The sequence below is a fragment of the Ranitomeya variabilis genome, chromosome 3 (assembly GCF_051348905.1).
Source record: "Ranitomeya variabilis isolate aRanVar5 chromosome 3, aRanVar5.hap1, whole genome shotgun sequence".
NCBI classification, from domain to species: Eukaryota; Metazoa; Chordata; class Amphibia; order Anura; family Dendrobatidae; genus Ranitomeya; species Ranitomeya variabilis.
The window spans coordinates 538,701,572-538,717,842 of record NC_135234.1 but is presented as its reverse complement, the minus strand read 5'-3'; the positions used below and the strand labels follow the sequence as shown (position 1 = coordinate 538,717,842).

At 41.9% G+C, this 16,271-nt stretch overlaps 1 protein-coding gene across 1 annotated transcript in view; it reads right to left on the bottom strand.

Moving 5' to 3' along the window:
• The window catches only part of CLYBL (citramalyl-CoA lyase), a 581,768-nt gene that overhangs the window by 58,577 nt on the left and 506,920 nt on the right, over window positions 1–16,271 (bottom strand). Inside the window, 1 exon segment of the mRNA XM_077297069.1 lies at window positions 7,829–7,996. Within this exon segment, the coding sequence (XP_077153184.1) occupies window positions 7,829–7,996 (168 nt within the window).

Here is a 16,271-nt window from a genome sequence, read left to right as displayed (position 1 = left end):
CACTGTTATTAGCGGCAGCAGGTTCCTGATGATGGGAGTAAGAGTCCCAAAAGCCCCCAACTGCTATCATCGTTCTGACTTTAATATAACTCTGCTCTGTCGGCGATCGGGGTGAGCAAAGGAGAATGAGAGCCGTCTTCAGCACCTGCCGCCGAAGAACAGCGCTTACTGTAGCGCTTCTTCCCCAGTGCCGATGTGTGTGACATGGATTACATCAATTTGTGTTCTCCACGTGCACATGTAAAAAACGGACATATAGAAGTGTGGGTTACTCGGACACACGGTCTGTGAAAAAACTCAAATATGTGCACAGACCCATTCATTTGAATGGGTCTACGTGTGTCAGTGTCTCCGGTACAAGTGAAAACGGTCACCAAACAGTGGAGACACTGACATGTGAAAGAGGCCTAATGAAGGATGGTGTGGCCTAAGGATAACACCACCCTTTAACAGGATGTGCAGAATTATTAGGCAGCTTGGTTTGCTCAGTCAAAAGTTGCAAAAAAAGAGATTAAACGAAATCTGAAAAGTAAAAAATTATTAACAGTCTTACAGAACGATGCAGCACTCTTGAAATAGTTAAGATATTGGGGTATGATCACAAAAGTTCAGTGGCTGGATCAGTAATGAGCACAGATCTCCACTTCAACTCAGTTGCCAGCAGATGGACTCAAAATCAACTCCTAAACCTACTGCCAGTTTTCAGAAGACCCTTTCTTCAAGCAATAATACTGGAAAAAGTCTGCATCCTTCAATAAAACCATGATCTTTATGAAGGAGAATGCTCCGTTGCATGAATCAAAGTTATTGAGTGCTTAGCTAGCCACTAAAGGCCTTAAAGATGAAATAATAAAGACATTTCCCCTTTTGGACCCATCGTAACAAGGAGCGTTATGGTGAAGGAAAACAGTACACCTCTCTGAATAGTGTCTGGGAAGCTGTGGTTGGTGCTGAAACAAAAAAGTGGATTGTTAACAGTTTAAGAAACCGACAGACTCCATGGATGGACTGCGTATGACTGTTATTGAAAAGAAGGCTGGCTATATTGGTCACTGATTTTATTGTTTTGCGATGTCAGAAATGTATTTTTGTACATATTGAGTTGCTTGGTTATTACACTACTTTAACAGATGAAAATAAACAAGCAATTGAGATGGGAAAATGTATATTTTTCATGTAGTTGCATAATAATTCTGCACACAGATATTCTCCTAAGAAAGACAAAATGTATTTGGACTTGCTTATATATTCAGGTTCCAGATTTATTAACCTTTTGGATTAACTGACAGTACTCTAGTTATTCATCAATAAAATTTATCAACAAAAATACAAATTGCCTAATAATTGTGCACAGTGTATGGCCAGTTCTGATCTGGAAACATAGATCAAAATAGGACCTGCTCTCAGTCTCAGGAATCTAACATACAGATCTGTGATTTTCATGGATAGATGAAACTCTATGGGTCCATGTTCTGCTGAATGAGTGAATCCAGACATTTATAAGTTGCAAACCTTTGCAAGCAATATGTTGGTAAACCAAGCACTACATTTATGGATACAACTTATTAATCTATACAATGTAAAAAAATCCTAATAGCATTAGCTCAAGAATCATGTTAACCAAGAAAAATATACTCGAGTATAAGCCGACCCGAGTATAAGCCGACCCCCCTAATTTTGCCACAAAAAACTGGGAAAACTTAACGACTTGAGTATAAGCCTAGAGTGGGAAATGCAGCAGCTACCGGTAAATGTCAAAAGTAAAAATAGATACCAATAAAAGTAAAATTAATTGAGACATCAGTAGGTTAAGTGTTTTTGATTATCCATATTGAATCAGGAGCCTCATATAATGCTCCATAAAGTTTATGATAGCCCCATAAGATACTCCATATTAAAATATGCCCCATATAATCCTGCATAAAGGTTAATAATGGCCCGATAAGATGCTCCATAGACACATTTGCCCAATATAATGCTGCACAAATGTTGATTATGGCCCCATAAGATGCTCCATAAAGATATTTGCCCCATATAGTGCTGCGCAAAAGTTATGCCCCCATAAGATACTCCAAACAGACACTTGCCCCATATAGTGCTGCTCAAACGTTATGGCCCCATACAGACACTTGCCCCATATAGTGCTGCACAAACGTTATGGCCCCATACAGACACTTGCCCCATATAGTGCTACACAAACGTTATGGCCCCATAAGATGCTCCATACAGACACTTGCCCCATATAGTGCTGCACAAACGTTATGGCCCCATACAGACACTTGCCCCATATAGTGCTGCACAAACGTTATGGCCCCATATGATGCTCCATACAGACACTTGCCCCATTTGCTGTTGCTGCGATAAAAAAAAAATCACATACTCACCTCTCCATCGCTCAGGCCCCTGGCACTTTCAATATTCACCTGACTTCGTTTCGGCACCGCTCCATCTTCAGCGTCTTCTGCACTGACGTTCTCGCCCTCTGACCTGAGCGTCACTGCAGAAGACGCTGAAGACGGAGCGGCGCCCGGAACTGGGAGCAGGTGAATATTGCGCAGCGCTCCGCTCCCCTCCCCGTTATACTCACCTGCTCCTGGCGCTGTGCAGTCCTTGGCTTCTCGGCGCCGCAGATTCTTGCTGTACTGAGCTGTCACCGCTGAATATGAATATGCGGCTCCACCCCTATGGGAGGTGGAGCCGCATATTAATTATTGTAATGAGCGGTATCATGTGACCGCTCAGTACAGGAAGAAGCCAGGGACCTGCAGGGACCGCGCCAGGAGCAGGTGAGTATAATTAGACAGCCCCCGCTCCCCTTCCCCTGCCAACCCCCGGGTATGACTCGAGTATAAGCCGAGAGGGGGACTTTCAGCCCCAAAAAATGGGCTGAAATTCTCAGCTTATACTCAAGTATATACGGTACATATGCAGAAATTTAGGCCTGTTTTTTCTATTAAGGTAAAGTTTTGTTTTACATTTTATACTGCATTTTATACTGCATCTTTCTAAGGAATTTTTTTTTTCTAGCCAATAGATACTTTAGTTGTTAATAAGTACAATATTATTTGGATCATTGCTTTTTATTTTAGAATTTCATTGCATGTAAATATTCTTGATTAATTGTTTCCTACTGATTTCTGTACGCAGCTCTTATACAGACCTGCATATATAAAACACCCTTGTCTGAACCAGGTATTTAGCAAACACAGTGTAGACAGCTTTTAAAGAGAACCTTTCTCCTGGGAGATCTGGGGTAAAAAATCATTATGTTAATCACAGGTCTTCCATTTAGCCTGTGTTTTGTGTCCCATATTAAATCGATTTAGTTTCCTTTGGTACTGAAGAGGTTAACGACCCTTTCTATGCTGGTTAGAAACATGCAGCTCCATCTTATGGCTGCTCCTGACCTGGTCATTTCCTCTCTCTACAAAATCTGGGCAGACCTTCTCTTCCTCGCTGGTGGATGTTTACATCCTGGATCCCTGGAGTTCCTGTGCAGAGTTGGAGAATGTTTTTGCTGCTTGAAATTTTTGAATGCTGTTTTGGGTGTATGGTTTCCTCATCGCCCTACTCCCATTTGGTTTATACATTCCTACCCTTCCCTATATACCTCACTACCTTAAGGGTGAGTGATTATTCGATGACCTGCCTCTATTTTGAAATTCCATGCAGCCATGATTGGGGTGGGAGACAAATTTACAGTGTGTGATTCTATGGATGGTCTTCACTAAAATGGCACTGGAGGTGGGGTATACGCAAATTGAGATTTCAGCTCAATGACTTCTTCATTAAGCTGAAACCTTGTTCTGCCCATTAATAAAATCATGCTTCGCACGTGCCGCCCACCTAAATGATGTGGGCGGCACAGAATTTTAAAAAGAAGGAGGTCACTGAATAATCAGTGACCTATAAAAAAAACACAGGAGGCTGATGGAAGGACGAAGAAGCAGAAGAAGACCCTACTCCCAAGGCCCGGACCGATGCACAGAAGATGTCATTAGAAGAAAACTTTAGAGGATAATTATTCACAGCAGGTATTAGATTAATTAGCATCACAGTGCTGATTACATAGCCAACATCTGTCTTTAAGGCTAAGTTCACACTTACGTTTGGATGGTCTGCTTATGGCTGCGCACTTCCTCCCTTAAGCTCCGCCTATGCTTCGCCTAATTCCGAATGCATCCTGCGTACCGATCTTTAACATTTGGTATACAGGGACATGCGTTGTATGCTGATGCGTCCACATGCGGCGTCTTGATGTGCCCGCCGACCGCAAGTAAATGCAACATGTTGCGTTTAGCGGGCACATCAAAACACCACATGCGGACGCATCAGCATACAACACATGTTCCCTGCATACCCATTGTTAAGGATAGGTACTCAGGACGATGCAGGACACCTACGGAAGTAGACGGAGCTTAAGGGAGGAAGTACACAGCCATACGCAGACCAGCCAAATGCAAGTGTGAACCCGGTCTAACAGCAGCAAATGGAGCTTGCTCTGATCACTGCTGTTTAACCATTTAAATTCCATTGTCAATCACTGAATATGGCATTTAAATGAAGCAACTGCTTTTGCCAAAAGTCTGCTTCCTTTGTTCCCTTCCTTTGTTCTTCCTTTGATGTCCTTTGAAAAAGAAAATACTTATTTATTTTTAACTCCAATTGCAGAAGTCTTATTTATTAAAATATATTATATTAATATTTATTAACCCGTATAATAGACATAGTAAAAAGTAAAAAAAACCTAGAAAGACAAAATTGTAGTATTTCAATCACAACTCGCTCTAAAAAAAAGTATATGTACCACAAATTGGTATCAATACAGCTCCCTACAAAAAGTCTCAAAAAATGAAGTTACAAACCAATTTATTCTTTTATATATGCAAATGACTAAGGAGACTTGGAAGTCTAGTGCCTCCTATTGGATGTAGCAATCCTAAAAGTCCATATCAATCCTTTAATGAGCTTTGCCACAAGACTCAAACCAGAAACTCCATTTGCAGACATGTGTTTCAGGGTTTTTGCCCCTAATCAGTGCAATGTTCATAGCTTAACCCCTTTCTGCCATCGTACGGAATAGTACGTCTGATGGCAGAACCCATGCTTTGATGTGGGCTCCGGCGGTGAGCCCGCATCAAAGCCGGGACATGTCAGCTGTTTTGAACAGGTGACATGTGCCCGCAATAGGCGCGGGCAGAATCGCGATCTGCCCACTCCTATTAACTAGTTACATGCCGCTGTCAAACTCTGACAGCAGCATTTACAAGTGCTTCCGGCCAGATTGACCTCATGTGCGGCGGGCAGGAAGAAATCTCTGCAGCTCCGCTGCCTACCAGAGAGAATAGCAACAGAGCTGCAGTGATATGTCCTGCTTCCTGCCCGCGCTTCCTCTCACACAGACAGCAGCACCGCTGGATGACGTCATTATTCAGTGGCTGGCTGTGCCAATGAGAGGAAGGTGGCGGCAGAGCACACGGAGAGGTGAGAGGTGCTCTGTGTGTTCGTGCATGTCTAGGGCTGCTCCCTTAGTATAGAGTGTACGTACTTATTATGTATAACAGTCCCTTAGTATATAGTATACTCACTAACTCTGTATAACACCATCCTTAGTTACATAGTTTCCTCTTTTATTATGTATAACATCGTCCCTTATTACGTACCATCCTCTCTAGTTATACAGCTCTAGAAAAAAGAGACCCCTGCAAAATGTTGTGTGTCTGATTTTTCTCTTTATAATATATTTTTTAGTAAAAGGTAAATTGTTCTTTTATTCTATATACTTCTGACAACTTGTCTCCGAATTTCCAAGCAGTACTTTTGTATTTTTTTTCTGACAAAGAAAAATGGTCAAAATAAAAAAAAACAATGCTTTCAGACCTCAAATAATGCAAAGAAAACAAGTTCATAATCATTTTGAATCAACAATACTGATGTTTTAACTCAGGAAGAGTGCAGAAATCAATATTTTGTGGAATAACCATGAATTTTAATCACAGCTTTCATGCGTCTTGGCATTCTTTCCACCAGTCTTTCACACTGCTTCTGGCTCAAAAATGTAAGCAGTTCTTTGATGGCTTGTGACTATGCACCATCCTCTTGATTATATTCCAGAGGTTTGCAATGGGGTTCAGGTCTGGAGATTGGGCTGCCCATGACAGGGTTTTGATGTGGTGGTCTCTTAGTTTTTGCCAGAGCTGTATATGGTGCTGTCCATTATTATATAGCTTCCTCTGCTGTTATGTACAGTACTGTCTGTTGCATACTGTATTCTGTTATTCACAGCGCCCTCTCTTTTTAGATATAAAATGACTGCTGATGGAGGAGCCGGTGACCAGACGACCAGTCCATCAGCTCCTCCATTAGAAAAGAAGCTTTCCCATGCTCCATCAGCCATCATTGCATTATACAGCTAACAAGACAGGACGGTATGCAATAAAAAACAGGGCTCTATATAAACCAATATGTAAGGAACGGTACTGTACATTACAAGGGAGGGCACTATGTGTATATATATTTATATATATATATATATATATATATATATATATATATATATATATATAGCTTTGTAGCCATAAAAAAGGGGGCCCCAGACACATTTATTGCACAGGGGCCCCAAGCTGTCAGGGTTCGCCCCTGGGCCACACCCCCCCGCCAACCACTCTGGGCGCGAGCGTTACAGTTGCCTTATCTGGTGGTTTGCTCTATAAGCACTTCATACGCTTGAGGTTTGTTTTTTATTCTTACACCACTTATTGTTTATCTTACATTTTTTAGATTGATTAAAAAAACTAAGAAGCACATTACTTTTATAAATTGTGAAACATTGTCACAGATTGTGTATTTTACACAATTTGACAGTTTCATCCTTGCTACCTACATTCGACCACACAACTTCATGGGTTGGTAGGCAATCTCCCTGCATACAGAACGGTGAATCTAATTAAATGGAAGGGCAGTGTTTTGGTAAACTCCGTCTTTCCATTGGTTTGATAGACAATCGTGTACAATATGGGTGCATCGTATTTTGGCTTCTGACATGAGCCTGTCCCACTCTTTGAGTGCATACTGTAAAGTCTAAACTAAAAAAGAAATACTAATCAAGTAGTGAGATCTGTACTTATCTCGGCAACAAAAACAAACTGCTTAGATGTCTACACTTTTCCCGAGAAGGATTACACTCCTAATTACTGTTTATAGCATAACCTTGTGGTGACCTGCTAACAATTCTACCATTACCTATCTGTCTACAAAGCTACGCAATTCTTGCTCAATATAATAATAATTTCCCTGTAATGGCTACCAGAAGAAAACAAGGAAAGACAGAGACCAACCTGAAGTGTGAGTTGTGTTAAATAAGATCTACAAAAAAGATATCATGCATAATGGATGCAACTTTTTGATTACTTTAATATGCCTATTGGTCACACTTTTTTATACTTTATTTCTAGCTAGTTTTTATATTGATATTTGATAGATTTATGATTTTTCTCATTACCGAATATTTAAGCTATGGTAACAACAGCAATCCACAGCTATTCTCCAATTAACCTAGAAGATTGAGCTAGAAAATGATAACGTAATTAATTACAAAAAAATGTGAAAACCTTTCAGGCATTGAAATAAGGATATAAAACTTGTATGATGCTTCAAAATATGGCAATATGGTTTATTTTTGTTGTGCACAATTAATAACGTGTAACATATTTGCAAGATTCACAGTGGGCTATGCTATGTGGTGTTTTGCCATTTCCCTTCATTACTGTACAACTGTCACTCATTAAACAGCAGAAATGGCTCTTTATATATAATTAGGAGTACATACCGGAGAATCCCATCAGGGCTCCTTCTTTTGCTTGTCTCTGCAGCCCATCTGCATCTTTGTAGTCTATGTAAACAAGATCAATTGCTTGCAGTCCAAATGCTTTGGCTACGACGACAATCTTCTGTCTGGCATATAGGACATCATGAGTTTCTTTGCTGCTTGTAGCACCTATATTGTTAAGACATGACATCGTTATTAGTCATTAATTTCATCTTTACTTGAATTTCTTTCACATAATATTATAACTAGATTCTATAATAAACTGCATAGTACATCAATTATTGTCATATTATAAAGCCAATATTCAAGCAGTATCCAAGGTATTTTTTTTTTAATGAGTGGTAGCAGGGACAGGACACACTTCAAAACTTTTCATTTTTCCTATATTGGGCAGAAGAATATCTTGAAACTAAATTTGAGTAATTGGCAATAGATTGAGGGCATAATTCCAAGGCTGAAACTGTGTGGAGAGTCTAGTACTAGTCAAGGCATCATCATATGATTTTTTATATATCAGGTAAAAAATTGAAATTCACAAAACAAAATGCAGAATCTCTGTTGTTGTTTATGATGTTAAAGCAAATCTGTCAGCTTAATATGCTGCTTTACATTGGCTTGAAAAAGTATTCATATCCCGTGAACTTTTCCACATTTTTTCACGTTACACCTACAAACGTAAATGTATTTTATTGGGATTTTATTTGATATACCAACACAAAAGTAGCAAGTATTTGTGAAGTGTAAAGGAAATTATTTATGATTTAATCATTTTAAAAATATAAATCTGAAACTTGTGATGTGCATTTGTATTCAGCCCCCTGTGGTCTAATACCGCTAAATAGAATCCTGAGTGACCAATTGCCTCCAGAATTCACATAATTAATAAATTGAGTCCACCTGTGTGTAATTTATTCTCAGTATAGCTACAGCTGTTGTGTGAAAGCCTCAGACGTTTTGTTGAGAGCATTTGGATCAAACAGCATCATGAAAACCAAAGAACAAGGCAGATAGGTTAGGCTACGTTCACATTAGCGTTAAGCTAATGTGCGTCGGATTTGCGTCGGCGACGCAGCGGCGACGCATGCGTCATGCGCCCCCTATACTTAACATGGGGGACGCATGCGTTTTTTTTTTGTTGCGTTGTGCCACACATGCGTCTTTTTTGCCGCAAGCGTCGGACCAAGAAAACGCAACAAGTTGCATTTTTCTTGCGTCCGATTTTCGGCAAAAACCGACGCATGCGTCGCAAAAACGCAGCGTTTTTGCGTGCGTTTTGCCGCGTTTTTGCGTGCGTTGTGCGTTGCGTCGCCGACGCAGCGGCACACAACGCTAGTGTGAACGTAGCCTTAGGGATAAATTTGTTGAGTAAAGTAAAGCAGAGTTAGGTTATAAAAGTAGCCCAAGCTCTGAACATCTCACGGAGCACGGCTCAATCCATCATCCAAAAATGAAAGGAGTACGGCACAACTGCAAATCTACCAAGACATGACTGTCCACCTAAATTTACATCCCAAGCAAGAAAAGCATTACTTAGGCTACTTTCACACTAACGTTTGTAGCAGCTGTGGAGGGCTGCGGACTTCCTCAGTGAAGCCCCGCCCTCGGCCGCACCTCCGCCGCTAGCTCCCCCTACTTCTGCATGCGGCCTGCGTACCTATCTTTAACATTAGGTACGCAGGTCATGCCGCAGTATGCAGATGCTTCCGCATGCGTTGTTTTGACGATGCAGAAAAAAAAAATGCTACAAGCTGCGTCCTACGCTGGTCGCCACATCGTCAAAACGACGCATGCGGAAGCATCCGCATACTGCGGCACGACCTGCGTACCTAATGTTAAAGATAGGTACACAGGCCGCATGCACGCCGCATGCAGAAGTAGGCGGAGATAGCGGCCGAGGGCGGGGCTTCACGGAGGAAGTCCGCAGCCCTCCGCAGCTGCTGCAAACGCTAATGTGAAACCGGCCTTAGAGAATCAGGCAAGAGGCCCTTGGTCACTCTGGAGGAACTGCAGAGACCCACAGCTCAGGTGGGAGAATCTGTCCACAAGACAACTATTAGCCATATGCTCCACAAATCTGGCCTTTTTGGAAGAGCTACAAGTAGAAAGCCTTTTTTGAAAGAAAGCCATAAAATTCCCATTTGAAGTTTGCAAAAAGTCATGTAGGGCTCACAGCTAGCATGTGGAAGAAGGTGCTCTGGTCAGATGAGATCAAAGTAGAACTCTTTTGGCTAAATGAAAAACATATTGCCCTGAAAACACCATAACCTCAGTCACACATGGTGGTGCCAGCATCATGCGGTAGGGTTATTTTTCTTCAGAAGTGACTGAAAAGTGGATGAAGCTAAATACATTGCAATTCTGGAGGAAAACCTTTCAGAGGCTGCAAAAGACTTTAGACTAGGGTCTAGGTTCACCTTACAGCGAGAAGGTTATTTAGCGTGCACTCAGCCCAATGAGACGAGGTGCTGGTGTAATGGACCAAAGGTCCTAAATAGCAATCTATAGAATTCACCGCACTCTCTTTAGACAAGTGTCAAAATTGTGATAATTTATTCAACCTGAATTGGATTGGGAGCGTAACAGAATATTACAGCATATGCGATTACAACGTTTCGGCTCGACCTGAGCCTTTATCACGTTATCGCTGTAAAGAAAATACATGAAAAAAATAAAAATAAATAACATAAATCAAATGATATAATGTCCATAAATAAGCAATCCTAGATGAGGAAAAAGAAAGCAACATACAACTGATCAAAACAAACATGTCCACCGATAGGGACATAGGAGGGTGTCCAAGAGGGTGAGGAAACAGGGGTTGGGAATCTGAGTAGGGTAGAGAAGATCACGTGCGTCCTGTAAGTAGGGATAGTAGAGTGAGATCAATACAGATATATACATGTATAGTTCTTACATCACATTAGTACATGGCATTGTAGAGCAGAGATGGTAAAATAAAGGATGATCCATTAAGGCATATATTAAGAAGCATGTATAGTGATGGTATCACATAAGCATGGCCTGGCATTATCAAAACACAACATCATAAGGCAAATGGCGCAGAGGTTTTACCTTTTTCCAATAGAGGATAGTATGTGGGAAGGGATAAGTCCCAGTAATGCAGCACAGATTCTGCAGAAAATAGTGAACAAGAGTTAGCCAGTGAAGAATACCGGTATGGTGCCCAATAATGATCTCCAGGTTACCTTTTAGTAATGTACTGGTATGTAAACAGGTAGGTACACTAACAGAGGTTCCCCTATGAAGGGTATGGACCTATAGAAAGTAAATGATATGCGTTCAGTGTCTATCCGGGTGCCCGCAATATGTCATAATGGGAGAGACCCAGTGTACTGGCGATTACCTTGCTAGTCCTTCTGTAGAGCGGCGCTCCCGCGCTGTGCTCTATGTCAGCGTGTGTCAGGTGCATGGCTGGGACGGCGTGTGCTGATTAAATCACCGCCGAACCGGAAGTGGACGGCGCAAACCGGAAGTGACATAGCGCTACTGTGTGGGGCCTCAGTGCGCATGTCAGGTGTCTGTTATGGCAACCTTGTAACTAAGCGCTGCTGGTAGATAGGATCAGAGCGCTGTATGGGGCATATAGTGTCTTAGGGATAATGCAGAGGCTGTAATAATGGATCATCCTTTATTTTACCATCTCTGCTCTACAATGCCATGTACTAATGTGATGTAAGAACTATACATGTATATATCTGTATTGATCTCACTCTACTATCCCTACTTACAGGACGCACGTGATCTTCTCTACCCTACTCAGATTCCCAACCCGTTTCCTCACCCTCTTGGACACCCTCCTATGTCCCTATCGGTGGACATGTTTGTTTTGATCAGTTGTATGTTGCTTTCTTTTTCCTCATCTAGGATTGCTTATTTATGGACATTATATCATTTGATTTATGTTATTTATTTTTATTTTTTTCATGTATTTTCTTTACAGCGATAACGTGATAAAGGCTCAGGTCGAGCCGAAACGTTGTAATCGCATATGCTGTAATATTCTGTTACGCTCCCAATCCAATTCAGGTTGAATAAATTATCACAATTTTGACACTTGTCTAAAGAGAGTGCGGTGAATTCTATAGGTTCACCTTACAGCAGGACAATTACCCTAAATTTACTGCCAGAGCTACAAGGAAATGGTTTAGATCAAAGCATATTCATGTGTGTGAATGGCCCAGTCACAGTCCAGGTCTAAAACCCATTGAGAATCTGTGGCAAGACTTGAAAATTGCTGTTCACAGACATTCACCACGTAATCTCACTGAGCTAGAGCTAGTTTGCAAACAAGAATGGGGAAAGTTTTCAGCCTCTAGTTGTGCAAAGTTAGTAGAGACATCTCCCAAAAGACTTGAAGCAGTAATTGCGAGAAAGGTGGTCCTACAAAAGCATTGATTCAAGGAGGCTAAATACATAATTTTCAGATTTATATTTTTAAAATATTTAGAAAATCACCTCACAGCATGATGCTGCCAATCACCATGTTTGACTTTGGGGATGGGATTTTCAGGGTGTTGTGCAGTGTTAGTTTTCCACCACACATAGTGTTTTGCATTTAGCCCAAAAAGTTCTATTTTGGTTTATTTTGACCAGTTCACCTTCTTCCAAATGCTAGCTGTGTCCACTATATAGCTTTTTTTTGCCAAATGCAAATATGACTACCGTATATACTCGAGTATAAGCCGAGATTTTCAGCCCAAATTTTTGGGCTGAAAGTGCCCCCTCGGCTTATACTCGAGTCACGGTCTGTGGCAGGGTCGGCGGGTGAGGGGGAGAGGGCGCTGAGGCATACTTACCTAGTCCCGGCGATCCTGTCACTCCCCCTGCCCGTCCCACGGTCTCCGGGTGCAGCAGCCTCTTCCCCTGAGCGGTCACGTGGGACCGCTCATTAGAGAAATGAATAGGCTGCTCCACCTCCCATAGGGGCGGAGCCGCCTATTCATTTCTCTAATGAAGCGGTGCCGGTGACCGCTGACAGAGGAAGAGGCTGCGGCACCGAACACAGGCAGGGGGAAGGAGCGGGACGCCGGGAGCAGGTAAGTATGTCATATTCACCTGTCCTCGTTCCACACGCCGGGCGCTGTCTCCATCTTCCCGGCGTCTCTCCGCACTGACTGCAGGCAGAGGGCGCGATGACGCATATAGTGTGCGCGCCGCCCTCTGCCTGATCAGTCAGTGCAGGGAGACGCCGGGAAGATGGCGCCGAGAAACTGCAAGCAAGACAGGTGAGTATGTGTTTTATTATTTTTATTGCAGCAGCAGCAGCACAGCTATGGGGCAATAATGGACGGTGCAGAGCACTATATGGCAGAGCTATGGGGCAATGGTGCAGAGCACTGTATGGCACAGCTATGGGGCAGTAATGGTGCAGAGCACTATATGGCACAGCTATGGGGCAGTAATGGTGCAGAGCACTATATGGCACAGCTATGGGGCAGTAATGGTGCAGAGCACTGTATGGCACAGCTATGGGGCAGTAATGGTGCAGAGCACTATATGGCACAGCTATGGGGCAGTAATGGTGCAGAGCACTGTATGGCACAGCTATGGGGCAGTAATGGTGCAGAGCACTATATGGCACAGCTATGGGACAGTAATGGTGCAGAGCACTATATGGCACAGCTATGGGGCAGTAATGGTGCAGAGCACTGTATGGCACAGCTATGGGGCAGTAATGGTGCAGAGCACTATATGGCACAGCTATGGGGCAGTAATGGTGCAGAGCACTGTATGGCACAGCTATGGGGCAATAATGGTGCAGAGCACTATATGGCACAGCTATGGGGCAGTAATGGTGCAGAGCACTGTATGGCACAGCTATGGGGCAATAATGGTGCAGAGCACTATATGGCACAGCTATGGGGCAGTAATGGTGCAGAGCACTATATGGCACAGCTATGGGGCAGTAATGGTGCAGAGCACTGTATGGCACAGCTATGGGGCAATAATGGTGCAGAGCACTATATGGCACAGCTATGGGGCAGTAATGGTGCAGAGCACTGTATGGCACAGCTATGGGGCAATAATGGTGCAGAGCACTGTATGGCACAGCTATGGGGCAATAATGGTGCAGAGCACTATATGGCACAGCTATGGGGCCATAATGAACAGTATGGAGCATCTATTTTTATTTTTGAAATTCACCGGTAGCTGTTGCATTTTCCACCCTAGGCTTATACTCGAGTCAATAAGTTTTCCCAGTTTTTTGTGGCAAAATTAGGGGGGTCGGCTTATACTCGGGTCGGCTTATACTCGAGTATATACGGTACTTATGGTTTGCTTTCAAAAATGGCTTTCTTCTTGCTAATCTTTCAAAAAGGGATTTGTTGAGTATATGACTAATAGTTGTTTTGTGGACAGATTTTTCCACCTCAGCTGTAAATCTCTGCAGCTCCTCCAGAGTGACCATGGGCCTCTTGCCTGCTTCTCTAACTAGTGTTCTTCTTGAAATGTCAGTTTAGATGGACAGCCATGTCTTAGTTGGTTTGAAGTTGAGCCATACTTCTTCCATTTTTGGATGATGAATTAATCAATGCTCTGTGACATGTTCAGAGCTTGGGCTATTTTTATAACCTCACCCTGCTTTACTCTACTCGACAAATTTATCCCTAATGTATCTGGTGAGTTCCTTGGTTTTAATGACGCTGTTTGCTCCCTAATGTTATCAAGCAAACCATTGAGTATTTTACAGAACAGCTGTAGCTATATTGAGAATTAATTGCACACAGGTGGACACTCAGGCTTTTATTTAGGGGTATCAAAGCACAGGGGGCTGAATACAAACACGTCACAAATGTTAGATTCATATTTTAAAAAGGATTATAAAACCATGTATCATTTTCTTTACACTTCACAAATATTTGCTACTTTGTGTTGGTATATCACATATTATCCCAATAAAAATAAATTTACATTTGTGGGTGTAATGTGAAAAAAATGTGTAAAAGTTCATGGGGTATGAATACTTTTTCAAGGCACTGTAGTTACCAAGTGTCAGGCTTGCTATAAACCTTAATTTCTGATCAGTGTATCCAACTGATTTTGAGGGGACTCACTGACAATTTAATTTTTTGGGGAGCTGTCAGACTGTTGGGTAAGCATGGATCACTCCATTGGGTAAGCATGGATCACTCCATTGGGTATGATATTTCCAATGCTATTATTACTCCTCTTTTTCTTGGGAATAGTCTTGCCATGACAGATTTTAAATGTATTTCTTAGTAAATGATCAGTTCAGTATAAAAATAGGGTCATAATTGGAGAAAGAAGCATAATAATGATATTTTACATTTTTTTGCTCGTACTGTCCATTTATGCGAAATTTATTGAAACGAGAGTGACCCATGTACACATGAATTTTATAAATATTGTGGCTGTGACAGTTTACGAGTATTGAATAATAGAATATATCATCATATATATACATCAAGGAGTAAAACCTTTTAATAGATATAGTTTAAAAAAGCTGCAATGGCTTATACACAACAAGCAATAATAATGCTAATAATAAAGTGATCTTAGTGCCAGTACTCATAAGTAAAGATGAGCGAACCTTTCAAAGTTCGGTTCGATTCGCTGAATGATTAGACGTTCACCGAACATGTTCGCCAAACGTAACTGAACTCCAGTAGATTCAATGGGAGGCCAAACCAAACGAATAGACAACACCTTAAGGGGTGACAAAAATCTACACAAACAGCTAAAATTAGGAGCAGACACCAGGAAAAGTGGCATCAATTGACCCACAGTAGAACTTGTTATAATGGCACAGAAGCAGTCAGCTATGGCCCATGCATGAGGTATCAGGGTCTGGCCCAGCATTTACAGGTTGGAACTGACGTGATGGTGTAAGCTTTCTTGGCTGGGAGACCTCACACCTTATGCAACACCTCCAATTTTTTATTTTTTTAATTTAGCCACACTTAGATGACACAAACATCAGTTTTATAGACTACTATTCACAGAAAAATGGAACAATATTAGCACAGGTAATTGACTGATCAATTGACCCATAGTAGAACTTGTTATAATGGCACAGAAGCAGTCAGCTATGGGCCATGCATGAGGTATCAGGGTCTGGCCCAGCATTTACAGCTTTGAATTGAAGTTTCAATTAAGATAGTGTCGAAGGGAGTGGTGTAAGCCTTCTTTGCTGGGAGCCCAGATACCTCATGCAACAGCTCAAATTGATTTAGTTTCCCAGCCACACTCAGATGGCACAAACATCAGTTTTATAGACTACAATTGGTAGAAAAATGTAAGAATAGTAACACAGGTAGGTCACTGATCAATTGACCCACAGTACAAAAATTTAGAATGGCACAGCAGCAGTTAGCAATAGGCCATGCATGTTGTATCAGGGTCTGGGCCAACATTTAGAGCGAGGAATTGAAGTTTCAATTAAGACATGGTGGCTAAGGGA